General features: G+C 38.9%; 1 protein-coding gene across 11 annotated transcripts in view; it reads left to right on the forward strand.

The window, feature by feature from the left end:
• LOC118417647 (piezo-type mechanosensitive ion channel component 2-like) overlaps nucleotides 1–13,257 on the forward strand; it is a 119,353-nt gene that overhangs the window by 12,745 nt on the left and 93,351 nt on the right. For 10 of the 11 annotated variants that reach the window (XM_035823265.1, XM_035823267.1, XM_035823269.1 and 7 more), the window contains exons 1-5: nucleotides 3,502–3,927; nucleotides 5,878–6,000; nucleotides 6,935–6,977; nucleotides 8,170–8,628; nucleotides 9,411–9,564. In XM_035823265.1, coding sequence (XP_035679158.1) covers nucleotides 3,504–3,927; nucleotides 5,878–6,000; nucleotides 6,935–6,977; nucleotides 8,170–8,628; nucleotides 9,411–9,564 — 1,203 coding nt within the window. In that variant the 5' untranslated portion in view covers nucleotides 3,502–3,503. Of the gene's footprint in view, nucleotides 1–3,159; nucleotides 3,256–3,501; nucleotides 3,928–5,877; nucleotides 6,001–6,934; nucleotides 6,978–8,169; nucleotides 8,629–9,410; nucleotides 9,565–13,257 lie in introns of those variants that run through there. The other variant, XM_035823276.1, reaches the window with a different exon arrangement.

Genomic DNA, 13,257 nt, shown 5'->3' on the forward strand with positions numbered 1-13,257 from the left:
GCAAATGTATTCCTATTTTGCATAGTTAGTATCTTACCTTGTACAACATTGTCTAAGGTACCTACATGCCAAAAATCATGAAAATCCGTTGTTCCCTTCTTGAGTTATCCACTTCAGACTTTTTTTACAAAAATGCCCCTGCTATCCCCAAACTAGACGCTAGGGAGCCAAAACTTATGCCATTTCTTCCTGAGCACAAGAGCTATCTAATACTCAAAAATCGTGACCATAGCATGATCAGAACACCGAGATAGCAAAACCGGAAGTTGCGCTGCAGTACCAAGGGGAGCCGCTATGGGGCCCAAAATCTAATCATTTCCAGCTTTCATCAAACCCTATCAACACACCAAGTATGAAACCAATCCAGTCAGCCGTTCTTGAGTTATCTTGTTTACACACACACACACAGACACACAGACAGACAAACGCTGGGTAAAATATAACCTCCATGACATTTCATGGAGGTAAATATAACCTCCATGACATTTCATGGAGGTAATAAAAAGATTTTAAACCCAGCGCAGGGATACGATAGGGCCATTGAATGGCTGAACGCGTGCCGTGACCAGAGGCTGTCTGTCTGTCCGCATTGGTCGTATTATGCAGTGTTTCTGTATCTATGGAAATCATTTGGCCATGGCCACATTGGGCAGGTGGCCACTATAGGCTATTTCTTAATGCTTAATATGTCAATTGGAAAAATCCAAGAGACTGACAAAAAGTGGGCACCATGTCCAGGTGGCTGCAATGTAAAGGTGGCCACTAAACCAGGTTTGACTGTATAATGAAATGTTTGAGGTACCTACGCTTGCTACAGTGTAGATACACTACTTACAAGACACAATTTCTTTTGAGATCGTATTCATTTATTTCTATATACTAATTTCTGTATAGCACCATGGTAAAAAGTAGTACTGTACCATGTGTTGAGTGGGTAGATACTGTTAGAGCAGTAACAGTTAATCACGCCAGCACCGTGTGAGTGAGTGACCGTCAAAGTCAAAAGTGGACTGTTATGTCCATTTGTAGCACCCATGCCGAGTAACCTGTGTAACTGTAAGTGGTTTCAGACTGGTGGTTCGTAGCTAGATCTGCTGGCTTTTCCATGATTACAGTATGTGACTACAATACAGTACTGTAGACGTATTTAAGTTTGCGGGATGGTGCTACCACGAACTCAAAACCACTGTGAGCACCCCATTTTCTCCCTACTGTGAAATCAAATCCTCGCAAACTTAAATGCATTTACAAATAGTATAATAATTGATAAATAATAAAATCCAAATGTGTTCCATTTCGTCAAAGCAATGGGATTTTTACGAAATTGCTTTGTAAATGGTAAAAATTATCTTCTCTATATCTGTACTTAGCTTTGATGTTTTTCTTGCCAACAATTTAGGCTGATACATGAATTGACTAATACATAGTCTTGAATAATCCATGAAGCATCCTTTTGTTATGTCGTTATTTTGCTGGAGGGAAAATACTGGCAGGTAGCTGCATGGGTGCACTGCATTGTAGAATTGATCAGCACTCTGATGCGTGAAATTAACTTGAGCATACATGAATACAAGAATACGTCAGGGCTGGAAATACCTTTTTCTGCATACCTGCACAACACTGCAGGTAACATTCAACATCACCTGTATCAGAAAATATTGTACAGGGTTTTCAGAAAAACCTGTTCAGTCCAGACAGGGGAATTGTGCGGAAAAACCTGTTCAGTCTGAAAAGAAGGTCTGCTCACAGCTCCAATCTTACCTGCACAAAACTGCATATGGTGGTATTTTGAACCCTATATAACTCTATTACCTGCCATCTCTGCAGTAATATACATCATGTAACCCAGAGATTAAAAGTACATGGCATTATCAGCTAAATACATTGTATGCCATCTTTGATATTTTTTATGCTCAAACATGAAAGTTGAAATGTGTTACAAATCAATACTTATTTCTTTGAGTGAAAATCCTTTATTGCATGTTTAGGCCACACCGATTTAATTTCTTGGTTCACGGATTCGCTCGCTCCTATTTTTTGGGAAAAAAAATAAAAATAAAAATTACCACTCAGCAAATTTTCACCATTAATGAAACCATTCACCACTTTCTGGTGTAGCAAATTGGCCTTTATATTATAAGCTCCTTAAAGTGTGGGTACAGGTGCTGTTACTGTACAAAAAATAGTGTTTTTGTACTTTTTTCAAGCTGAAAACTTTTTTTCTTTATGTTTTGGATTAGCCGTTACCTTTACCCCAACCATTTTACAATTTTTATTTTTATTTTTATTTCGCCCTCTCGCTCCATATTTTTTAAGAAAAAATCCGTGAACCAAGAAATTAAATTGGTGTGGCCTTATGATCATATAGTTGTACAAGCTAGGTACAACTCATGGTGATAAACCAGTACAATTATGGTGGCTTACTACAATAACCAAGGAGGTTATATAGTCATCTACATGCACATTGTATATAACCTCCTTGCAATAACAAATGAATAATTGAAGAAGAAGAATGAAGACCTTTATTGTACGTTTTTGCTTTCTAACAAGCTAAGTACAGGTCAAGGTGAATAATATACATCTAGTGATTCTAAGTACAATTTGTATAATGTTACTAGTATGTATAGGCTCAACTTCTCACTTAAATGAAATGAGAGATGGAACTTTTACATTGGAATAGATGGTTTATGTAATTACACAATTGCTAGGAATATGAATTTTCCTCTGCTATTGTATTTAGTGAGTCTTGATTTGGAATATTTTTCTTGATTTGGAAGATTGTTTCATCGTGGATCCAAATCTATTCAGGATAATACTTGAACTTTGAATGAGATGCCAGATATTCCAACACCAACAATTTTACCTGGTGCACCAATTAAATGTGAAGCGCTCATGAACAACAGTCAGTTTGGGTACTGAATAATTCTTAATGTCACAGCTGACATTAGCAACCTTAGAAATCTGTTGAAATCTTTGAAATCTTTATTAACATACCATGTTGCAGACATTTAGTTATGTCTGAATTACGTTGGTATTCACATGTGATCCTCCAGGGAGAAATAAACTATAAGTTAAGTACATCAAGTTCAAAGCCTAAAGTTCCTGAAAACAAGACTATTGCCTGGTAAGTTTTATGTTGAATTGTTTTTCCCTCTGCAGCATGTGTGTTCCGGTTCAATGGACTGTCCCTGGTGTACGCATGCTGCCTTCTCCTCCTGCCACACCTGGACACGCCTTCTGTCCAGTCCATGAAAGGTAAACACAAGAACAATACTGACACACCTTCTGTCCAGTCCATGAAAGTTAAACACAAGAACAATACTGACACACCTTCTGTCCAGTCCATGAAAGGTAAACACAAGAACAATGCTGACATGCCTTCTGTCCAGTCCATGAAAGGTAAACACAAGAACAATACTGACACACCTTCTGTCCAGTCCATGAAAGGTAAACGCAAGAACAATGCTGACATGCCTTCTGTCCAGTCCATGAAAGGTAAACACATGAACAATACTGACACACCTTCTGTCCAGTCCATGAAAGGTAAACACACGAACAATACTGACACACCTTCTGTCCAGTCCATGAAAGGTAAACACAAGAACAATACTGACACACCTTCTGTCCAGTCCATGAAAGGTAAACACAAGAACAATACTGACACACCTTCTGTCCAGTCCATGAAAGGTAAACACAAGAACAATACTGACACACCTTCTGTCCAGTCCATGAAAGGTAAACACAAGAACAATACTGACACACCTTCTGTCCAGTCCATGAAAGGTAAACACAAGAACAATACTGACACACCTTCTGTCCAATCCATGAAAGGTAAACACATGAACGATACTGACACATCTTCTGTCCAGTCCTTGAAAGGTAAACACATGAACAATACTGACACACCTTCTGTCCAGTCCATGAAAGGTAAACGTCAAGCAAAAAAAAGGGACGATACAACAAAAATGAGCACAGTATGAGCAGAAGAGAGAATGCCATTTAAACTGTCACATCTACTATTTGGAAAAAATAGCTACGCAAAGAAAAACATTCTTTTGATAGCCATCCGAAAATATATATTCTGAAAATTCATAATTGTATTGCAAGATCACAAACATAGATCCACAAAAGTGGGTCTAGACTGACCCATGTTTGACATGGTAAAAAGAAAAAAGCTCAACCGCCCTTTTGTCCTCTATCTAAAGGTGAAAGGTGATGTCAGCATTCCCTGCTGAGTGTTCCAAATATGGACATTTAACACAGGAAAATTTTGACACATCATTCCCCGTGGCTGTCTTTGGGGGAGTCACATTGTGTTCCATCAGGCCTAAGCTCATTTACATGTGGAAATGGTGGGAATTCTGCGGCGAACATAGGGATCAAAGGCGCACAGTGCCGGCTTGTAAATAATGGATCGCAGCGGGATTTAGGACAAAACCTCCTTGAAAGAACATGAAATATTGGACTTTTCGCCAAAAATAGTTACTCAAGCAACTGTATATGGTTTTGAAGCGGTCAGACGTTTCGGATAGAATCCACTATCCTTCGTCAGTGACACTGAAGAGATCTGGAAGAAACAGGTCTTTTATACTCTAACTATGAATGAAGACAATTTCAGATGTCCAATAGGAAAGGTTGTAAGACAATTCAGACTGAAGACAATTTGGATTCCAAAGAAAACCAAGCTAAGCCAAAGTCAACCTGACGACAATTTGGATTTCAAAGGATAGCAAGGCTAAAACACAGTTAATGCAAATGAGTCAATTAGATCCTGTTGTTTTAGTTACAGGAGCTAAAATCTATCCTCTGCTATCCTTTGAAATCCAAATTGGCTTCAGCTTGACTTTGGCTTAGCTTTGTTTTCTTTGGAATCCAAAATGTCTTCAGTCTGAATTGTCTTACAACCTTTCCTATTGGACATCTGAAATTGTCTTCATTCATAGTTAGAGTATAAAAGACCTGTTTCTTCCAGATCTCTTCAGTGTCACTGACGAAGGATAGTGGATTCTATCCGAAACGTCTGACCGTTTCAAAACCATATCCAGTTGCTTGAGTAACTATTTCTGGCGTATCTTATGACCTGGATGTCTAACCTACATCGACATATATTGGACTTTTCCTTTGCACGACCAGAGTAATGTCTCTCATCTGCTCTTTTGAGAATAATACTGGGATATGCTAAAAATGCAAGCTGTGGGCCTGTTCTATCCACTTGGCAAGATGAAATGGATGAATTTGTTATCATGAACGAAACAGATTTTTTGGAACCACCTCGCGAGGTGGATCTGAAACAGTTTCTTGTTATCCGGATCAATTGCATTCAAAGCTGGTAGTGTCAAGGGGAAAAGTATAGTCTTAAACCTGTCAGTTGGGAATTTCAGCCGCTTTTTTAATCGCAAAATAAGTTCTTTATTATTGGGCTGCCTCCAGGTCGACTGGGGAACCAACAGTAGTGATATCAGGAACAGAATGTTTATAGAGGCATTGCCAAGGCCATGAAGGAATGTGGTTTCAGCAAGACAGTTCAGTTCAGATCAAAGACCAATATTCTGATGCAAAAGTACATGTTTAAGATTGTGCAGAATCACAACATCCTCAGTGGGTCAGAGGTCACATTACCTTGCATTACCTATATGTACCATGCCTTTTCAAGGAATTGGAATGATTTGCAAGCTTGCATCGTGAGCGCAAACCGCAAACCGTTTCCTCTCGGATTTTCAGGCCAATTGGATAGAACCATTTGATTTTTTGCACCACGAAGAGGGCCTTAGTTGAACCCTCAGGTAACAATAAGAAGGCTGGCACCTTACAAACAGGATTACCTGTTTCAACCTTTGACATGTACTTTTGAAGGACGCTAACTTTTTGATGTTTCAGGGCACACGGGTCGGTACCTGCTGTTTGTGCTGGGCTGCAGTGTGTTATTCTGTGCTGGCCATCTCATCACGCAAGTTGTCCTGTTGGCCACCCCTCCTTATGGACACATCTTGGGGGAAGCATGTCAGTAATAATGTTTTATGAAGTCCCCTATATTTGATTTTTGGGTTCTCAGATTTACCCCTTCATTTCTTTCTGATTAGAGTCCATCCCAAGTCACTGAGAGGGTTTTGACATAATTAACTATAACTAAAACTATGATTAGCTATAACTGTTTAAGTAAGTTAAAGAACAAATATTGAATTAAGTAAAAGAATATTTCAGTCACAATAGTTCTAAATTGTTGAAACAATTGGAAATGAAAGTTGGAACATGTTGAAACTTTTAACACTACAAATATCTCTTTATTTAGAACAGTTTTTAAACATCTATTTTTTTACTATTGGAACATGTTGACTTAACAATTTGCATCATTTTCCAATGGCATTGGAATTATGGTACAATGTGTGGTCTCATGCACCCTGGGATGATAATGATTATGAAGAAAATGAAAGCTAACCTATATTTATAAGCACTCCTACATGTTGTATCTGTTACAGTAGATTTGAAGATACAATACCATTATAGAGCTCCAGTTACATGTCCAGTTACATGACGATGATGATGATGTACATCCAAACCAGTACTTGCCATATGTACTCCAGGACTGTCCATCATACATTTCATCTTCTGAATACCAAAGTTAGAGGCTGATCTGAAGATTTTCAAATCATGGTGGAAGACAAAACACATTTTATGTCAAACTGCCCTTTATATTTTATATGATTTCTACGATCACGAAAGAAAAGAGCTGTTAAAAGAGGCCACCAAATTCCATCCAAATTTCTTAACATTCACTGATAAAAAGAAAATAATTCTCCTTCTAACATCACAAAACCCACACATAATAAAAAGGTGGGATCTCTCTCTGACTGCATGGTTCATCCAAAGCATGGTGAAATATAAATCCTGGATTATTCAGCACTATAAGATGTACAATTCTTGTTCTCTTCAACAGGTGAAAGTGGAGAGAAGGTGGCTAGACAGCTGGGATTCCAGAGGTGGGCAAAAGCTTAGAATCGGCTCAAAGATTTCTTGGACCTGTTAGAGAATTTTATATTCTTTCAGCTTGCAGATTTTATTTTTTGCCAATATGACATGCAAGCATGTATGACATACATGTCGGGCAACCACAAATGTGATGCATTTTTTATGCATGGCTTATTAGCAGGACTGTAACATGGTATGTACATGTAATATGCCATGCACAACATGCTTGTAGAGGTCTATTCAACAAATAATGTAAATGCAAGGTAAAGAGAAAATATTTAAATAATGACATTTTGATCATAATTATAATGATAATTATAATTTTAAAAACTAGTTGCATCATGTTAAAGAAATAATAGATAACATAGGCTATTCTTTCTTATGGAACATTAACTACCCTACATTAGACAATAAGAACATATGTACTTTGTTAAAGAGAAGACTTACCGATATGTACGCTCAAACGTTTTTTCATCAACTGTCCCTAGATAACGGTAAGCTAAGATTTTACAAAAGTGTTAAATCCGAATACGTGATAGAAAATTATCTATATCATAATGAGTTTAATGAAAGATCAGCCATATGTAAGATAAGAACAAGCGCACATCCGTTAGAAATAGAAAGGGGCCGCTATAAACAGCTCCCTGTCCACGAGAGATTGTGTACATATTGTCCAATGAATGCAGTGGAAAATGAAACACATTTTATCAGTCAGTGTACCCAGTATGAAACCAAAAGAAAAACATTATTTCAAACAGTTGCCACAATTTCGCCAAGCTTTTACCACCTAAATGATCACCAAAAGACTACATTTCTATTAAAAGCACAAAATCCCACCATCATACAGAACTTGGGACAGTTCATTAACCACTGCCTTCAAAGAAGAAGTCAAACCCGACAATAGTATCCATAGTATCATGTAGTTGATTAGACACTAGTTTTATGTACTTACCTCTCTTAGTTCTTGAGACTGTGTGTGTAATGCAATTAGCCCTTGGGCATGATTTTGCAAATAAACAATCTATAACAATCTATATTTATATTTTGATAACCTTAATTGACTCGATCCCAACCTAAGTTTGGGGAAGTCTGGGAACAGGCCATGGTCAGCTAAGTACAAATGTACAAGTATGTATTACTGATCGACACGCCATAATAGAAATGCAAAAGAATTAATTTTGTGGATGTCTTCTTCTTCTGCAGGTTTGACCAGACACCATTCCCAAATATCGTCAGGTTGATTTTCCCCGACATCGCTGTTGCTTCCTTCCTCGCCATGTTTTTCCTGTACAGTCGTAATCTAGAACGAGATCAGAGCCAGCAGCTCCCACACAGCCAGTCTGACCTGCATTCCTCCAACTTCTATAGCAAATTCCGCCCCCCTAAGCTGAACTTCAGCCTCCTGATGTACGTGGAGAAACCCCTGGTGATCATCCTGACAGCTGCAGCAGGCATCACTCACCCCTCCTTCATCAGTCTCATGTACTTTGCAATCTTCCTTGGACTAGCGACATGGTGGTCGTGCTATCGTGTGATTGGGCAGTGGTTTGAATACTTGCGGGCAGCTCTAGTTGGATACAGTGGGACGCACCTCCTGCTTCTTTACCTGTACCAGTTTCAGTTCATGCAGTCTGAACTGGATCCAACCAGCTTCACATCAAGGTAAGCTTTGCCAAGAAGGTTATGTTTATAGTTACTGTAGCAATTTTTGTATGTGTTTTCTGGATTAACAGTCAAGAATACATGTAACTAGATGGATTGTCTTTATATGTGGGTTACTGAGGTCTTAATGAGAGCTCTGAATTATTAGATTTTGGGCACCCCACCAGCCTGTTACAGTACTGCAGCAGGACTACCAATTTTGATATGTTCTGGACATGCTATGTTGGTGATTTTTGAGTGGTAGCTAGTTCAGTCAGAACAAGATCAAACGTAGATGTAGCTTTAAGCCATTACTAAGTTTACATTTAAAACAGATCATGTAACGTAAAAATTTTGTTACCAAATTTGGCAACAGACATAAACCACCTTGCACAGCCTCCAAGATCTGAGTGAAGGGAGCGATCTGACATGATCTGTCAGATGTAGCTGGCTTCACCTGTCAGACAGTCATTATGGGAACTGAATGGTTTTGGGTACCATATGAATTCTTTATTTCTTCTCTGGCTACATCTATGTGCAAGCGCGTCTAACCCCCACAGAATGGGGAACAACAGACGTTAAACCGGAGAGTGAGTGAGTGTGTGTGTGTGCTACTGCCATTTTTTTAGGGGATAAAAGAACACCTGTGGCTATAATTTCTTCCGAGCCATCAACCAGCACGAATGTTGTGGTGCATTTTTTCAGGTGTTGTGGGAAAGTAAAGATAGTAGTGGTGTAATTGGCTACATATCAAGTCGTAAAGGCTGGCAGCAGCATCTGGTACATTTCAATATGATCTGCAGGTTTCTAGGTTTGACTGGGATTATTCACTACAACTGTGATGACCCGCTGCACCTGGAGCTGCACTCTGATGTGGACTGGCCTGTCATGCTCTCCCCAGCCTTCATTCTGGCTCTGTACTGGGTCTGTGTGACGGAGATACGCCAAGCTAGCAAAGTTAGTGCAGTCTACTTGTACATTGTACCCTTCAAAATAACAGTCACTGTGGTTTTCGTACATACCAGAATAAAAAGCAACCACTTGATACATGTGTATCTAGTAAGAGAGTTGATGTTGATTTTAGAATGGCACTATTTCTGAAAACATCTACAAAAACTCACCCTTCTGACTAATGAATTATTTTGATTTACGGACATTCAACATTAGAATTACTTGCAGCTATATAATCTTAAATGCTAATTCACCTACATTTGTATATTCACAGAACCTTTGGTCAAAGTTGATTGACACCAATCTGGCAAAGCAATAGACCATCTCTTGCTGTTACATGTCAATATTGATAACTACATTTCTCACTTATGCTTAGTATGTACATGCTACATATTTTCTGTCTAGTCCTGGTGATACAAAAACATTGCACTTTCAAATAACCATCGGTCACATTGAGAACGATCATGTTCTTTTAAAGGTAACCAGATTTCTGCAGAGAGAAGAATCTTCATTTATTTTGCCGCTAGTTGCATTAACATACAGCAGCTAATCCTTTCTTTGCTTGAAGACAATGCTCAAGGTATAAAGTTGTTTTTTAAACAACAAGAAATCTTAGCATGAAAGTTTATCTGTGTTGGTAAATGACATTATGGATAAACTAAACTTTGATTAACCAACTCTAGTAATTGATTGGGAACCAAAATTTTCGACCCAACTCCGTCAGCCTTGTTTACGCAATGGACTCATCTATACTGTAGCTTCTGTTACGTGTCGTCGGAGACACAGGACTACAGCAGAGGGTCATATAGATGCTAGATAAACCTGTGGCGCCCCCATCTCTGTTTAGCGATGGACAGTGGGCGTAGATGTACACATCCTCCTTCACTCAATCTCTTGCAAAGAATTCCGGATCCTCATTTCAGAACCGGATGTCATGGCACGTGTAATATTCCTTGTGGCTCATTGGAACTTAAACGGAATGCTACTAATATGTGATCATTTAATTTGAAATACGAAGTACCCTGCTTGTAGTGCAACCATGTATACTAAGATCCTGAGCGACTATCTCAGTCTGCAAGCCGTGTCAAAAGTTCTAGAGTCTGAATAACTTCAGAATCTGCTGGGTTGTTTTTACAAAATTGTGACTTTCGTCTCCTAATGCCCTGTCTTGTCTGAGTGTGGTATTTTTTTATGATTAATAATCACACTTTGAGTCCAGTTGTGGGTCAGCAAAACAATATTTATCTAAACTTGGCACAAAAAGTCTGGAAACTTAACTTTGGTTGATCATATTTCCATTTTTCCTGCATCAGTTTCAATGTATAATAAACCTGACGCAAAAAAATTGATTGGAATGTTAACATTGTTTCGAATTCTGCATCACTGAATATATTATACAATGTCATGTACATCTATATCATTAGCAATCTTGTGTCATTGCTCTTCTTACATGTATTGTGATTGTAAATCTATGAGCCTGCTGCCAGCCCCATAACTGAGCCTGCTTACCTGAGGGGGTCAAAAAGATACTACTACACTACTCTACAGGGAAATCATGCAAAAAGGCATTTGGGGTTTTGGTCTCATGTTGAAGAGGAAAAAAATCCTGACTGGATGGACGATGCTGTCCGTATATCTCACTGCATTGAGGTTACCTGGGATGATGACAAACCTTGTTACTCTGGTGTTTACACCGCCCTGCACCATGACACTGCCTCCACCACCAAGTGCTGTTACTCTATCCTTGTAACAGTCAGTGTGGCATTCTCCTTGCCGCCTCGACACTTTGATCCGACCATCCAACTGGTGAAAGGGCAAATACACAACTCAAAATCAAATATGATAGATATAAACTTGCATCCAAATGTGGAGGAAGCAAGGAGAACACCACGCTGACTGATAGAAGAACAGCCATTGGTGGTGAAGCCAGCATGATAGCATGGGGCGGTATAACAGCCAGAGGAAAAACAAAAGGTTTATCATCATCTCAGGTAACCTAAATGCGGCGAGATATAATGACTCCATCCAGTCACAATTTTTTACCTCTGCCATTTTGCAAGATGACAACGTCCATCTACATTGAGCAACAACAATTACAGAGTACCTCTAGGATGCAGGAGAAATGTTACAGTCTTAGGATGGAAATGCTTTTCCACAGAGAAGAACATATCTGGGTCAAATATGTTGGTTAAATAAAGAGTAACCTTGGCTCTGATTACATGTCTTTAGAGTAGAATGAAAGCTGAAGTTGCAGAAAATGGCCTCCATTTGTACTTAAAACAGTGAAAATGCTAGAGATTCCTCCTCCGGATCACCCACCGGAAACGTGCGTCGCTTTGGGTTATTTTTGACAGCCCTTCAACTATACCAAAAACAAGAGTTCGTAGACCTCAGGCCTGCATGAAATGTATTGGGTTTCTGTAGACCTATTGTGTATTTTTGCCTTTTTGTCTGTGGTACGTGGTTGGAAAAATGAGCTTTTTACCGTGTTGGTTGTGCACCATGCAAAAGTCTGACTCTGAAATTCCATTTTCTGAATTTGTAAGTTTGGACATGGATGAACATTACTTATTTTGGATTTCTTAAGTATGTAACCAACCACAGTACTTTGAAGTTGTTGAGACGCTACCTTTTTTTGTCTCAGATGGCCCATGCACATGTAGTTACTCTGTCACATGATATACTAATATCTTCCTATTTCAATGTACTGACCTAATGCAGCTGCTAAGTCTCCTTGGTTTGTGTTCTTCCAATGATATTCATTAAAGATTTATTTCTGGGGTGTTATTCACTTGACATCGGAATGTTACTCGCATAATTTGACCAATGATACTTTTATCTGTAGTTCCATAGACATTAGACAATATGAATAGTGGTAGCCCCCATGCAGCAGCAACAGTTAGTCCCCAGGGTGGTATGATATTTTCATTCAATCCATCCAACCCAAACCTAAATCTCCTGTAGTATCTAAGCCAAATTTAACAGCACAATTTACTATGAAAAATGTCCTTGTCAATCCCATTTATAGATGGCAAGCTGCTGGCAATGGAAGCTTTGAAAAGTTCAGAAGCTGTTGTAGTCAGAGCAAACACCCAGCAAACATCCCCGCAAACCAATGAGCAGTTGCTTAGAAGGGGAATTTCATCATATATTTGCCGCGACAAAATGCAACAAACGATACTGAATTCAAAACAGAACAAAGCTAAGCCTCCACCACTTAACCCTGCCTGTACCATAGATTAAGCAGGCCCAAAAACCAAGCAAATATGACTAGCCCAAAACAACAAATTACCTGTATACAGTATGGAAATGGCATTACCAAAGAAACAAAAAGAAACACAGGACAAATCATACACATACCTTTCTCTTATGCCCACACTCTATACAGTTCTCCTCCACATTAGAAAATTGCATCTTCTTCTGTTTAAGTTCAAGTTCAACCATGATTGCCAACAGGGTAAAGGAACTTGTACCGGAACTTAAAACTCAGTACTATACAGCTCTAGAAACACCACAAAGAGTAATAAGCAAACTCCAATTATACCTGACCAACAGATATATAATCTGGCACACTCCCGTCATCTGGCAAACTGTCAGTGCCACTAAGTAACCTGATACATTGAAGGTGGCCCAGGCCAGATGATGGTTCTACACCCAACCATAATCTGTTTTTAAACCAAGCAGATATTGGGAGGATGC

This window comes from Branchiostoma floridae, chromosome 6, assembly GCF_000003815.2.
Source record: "Branchiostoma floridae strain S238N-H82 chromosome 6, Bfl_VNyyK, whole genome shotgun sequence".
In the NCBI taxonomy this organism is placed as follows: Eukaryota; Metazoa; Chordata; class Leptocardii; order Amphioxiformes; family Branchiostomatidae; genus Branchiostoma; species Branchiostoma floridae.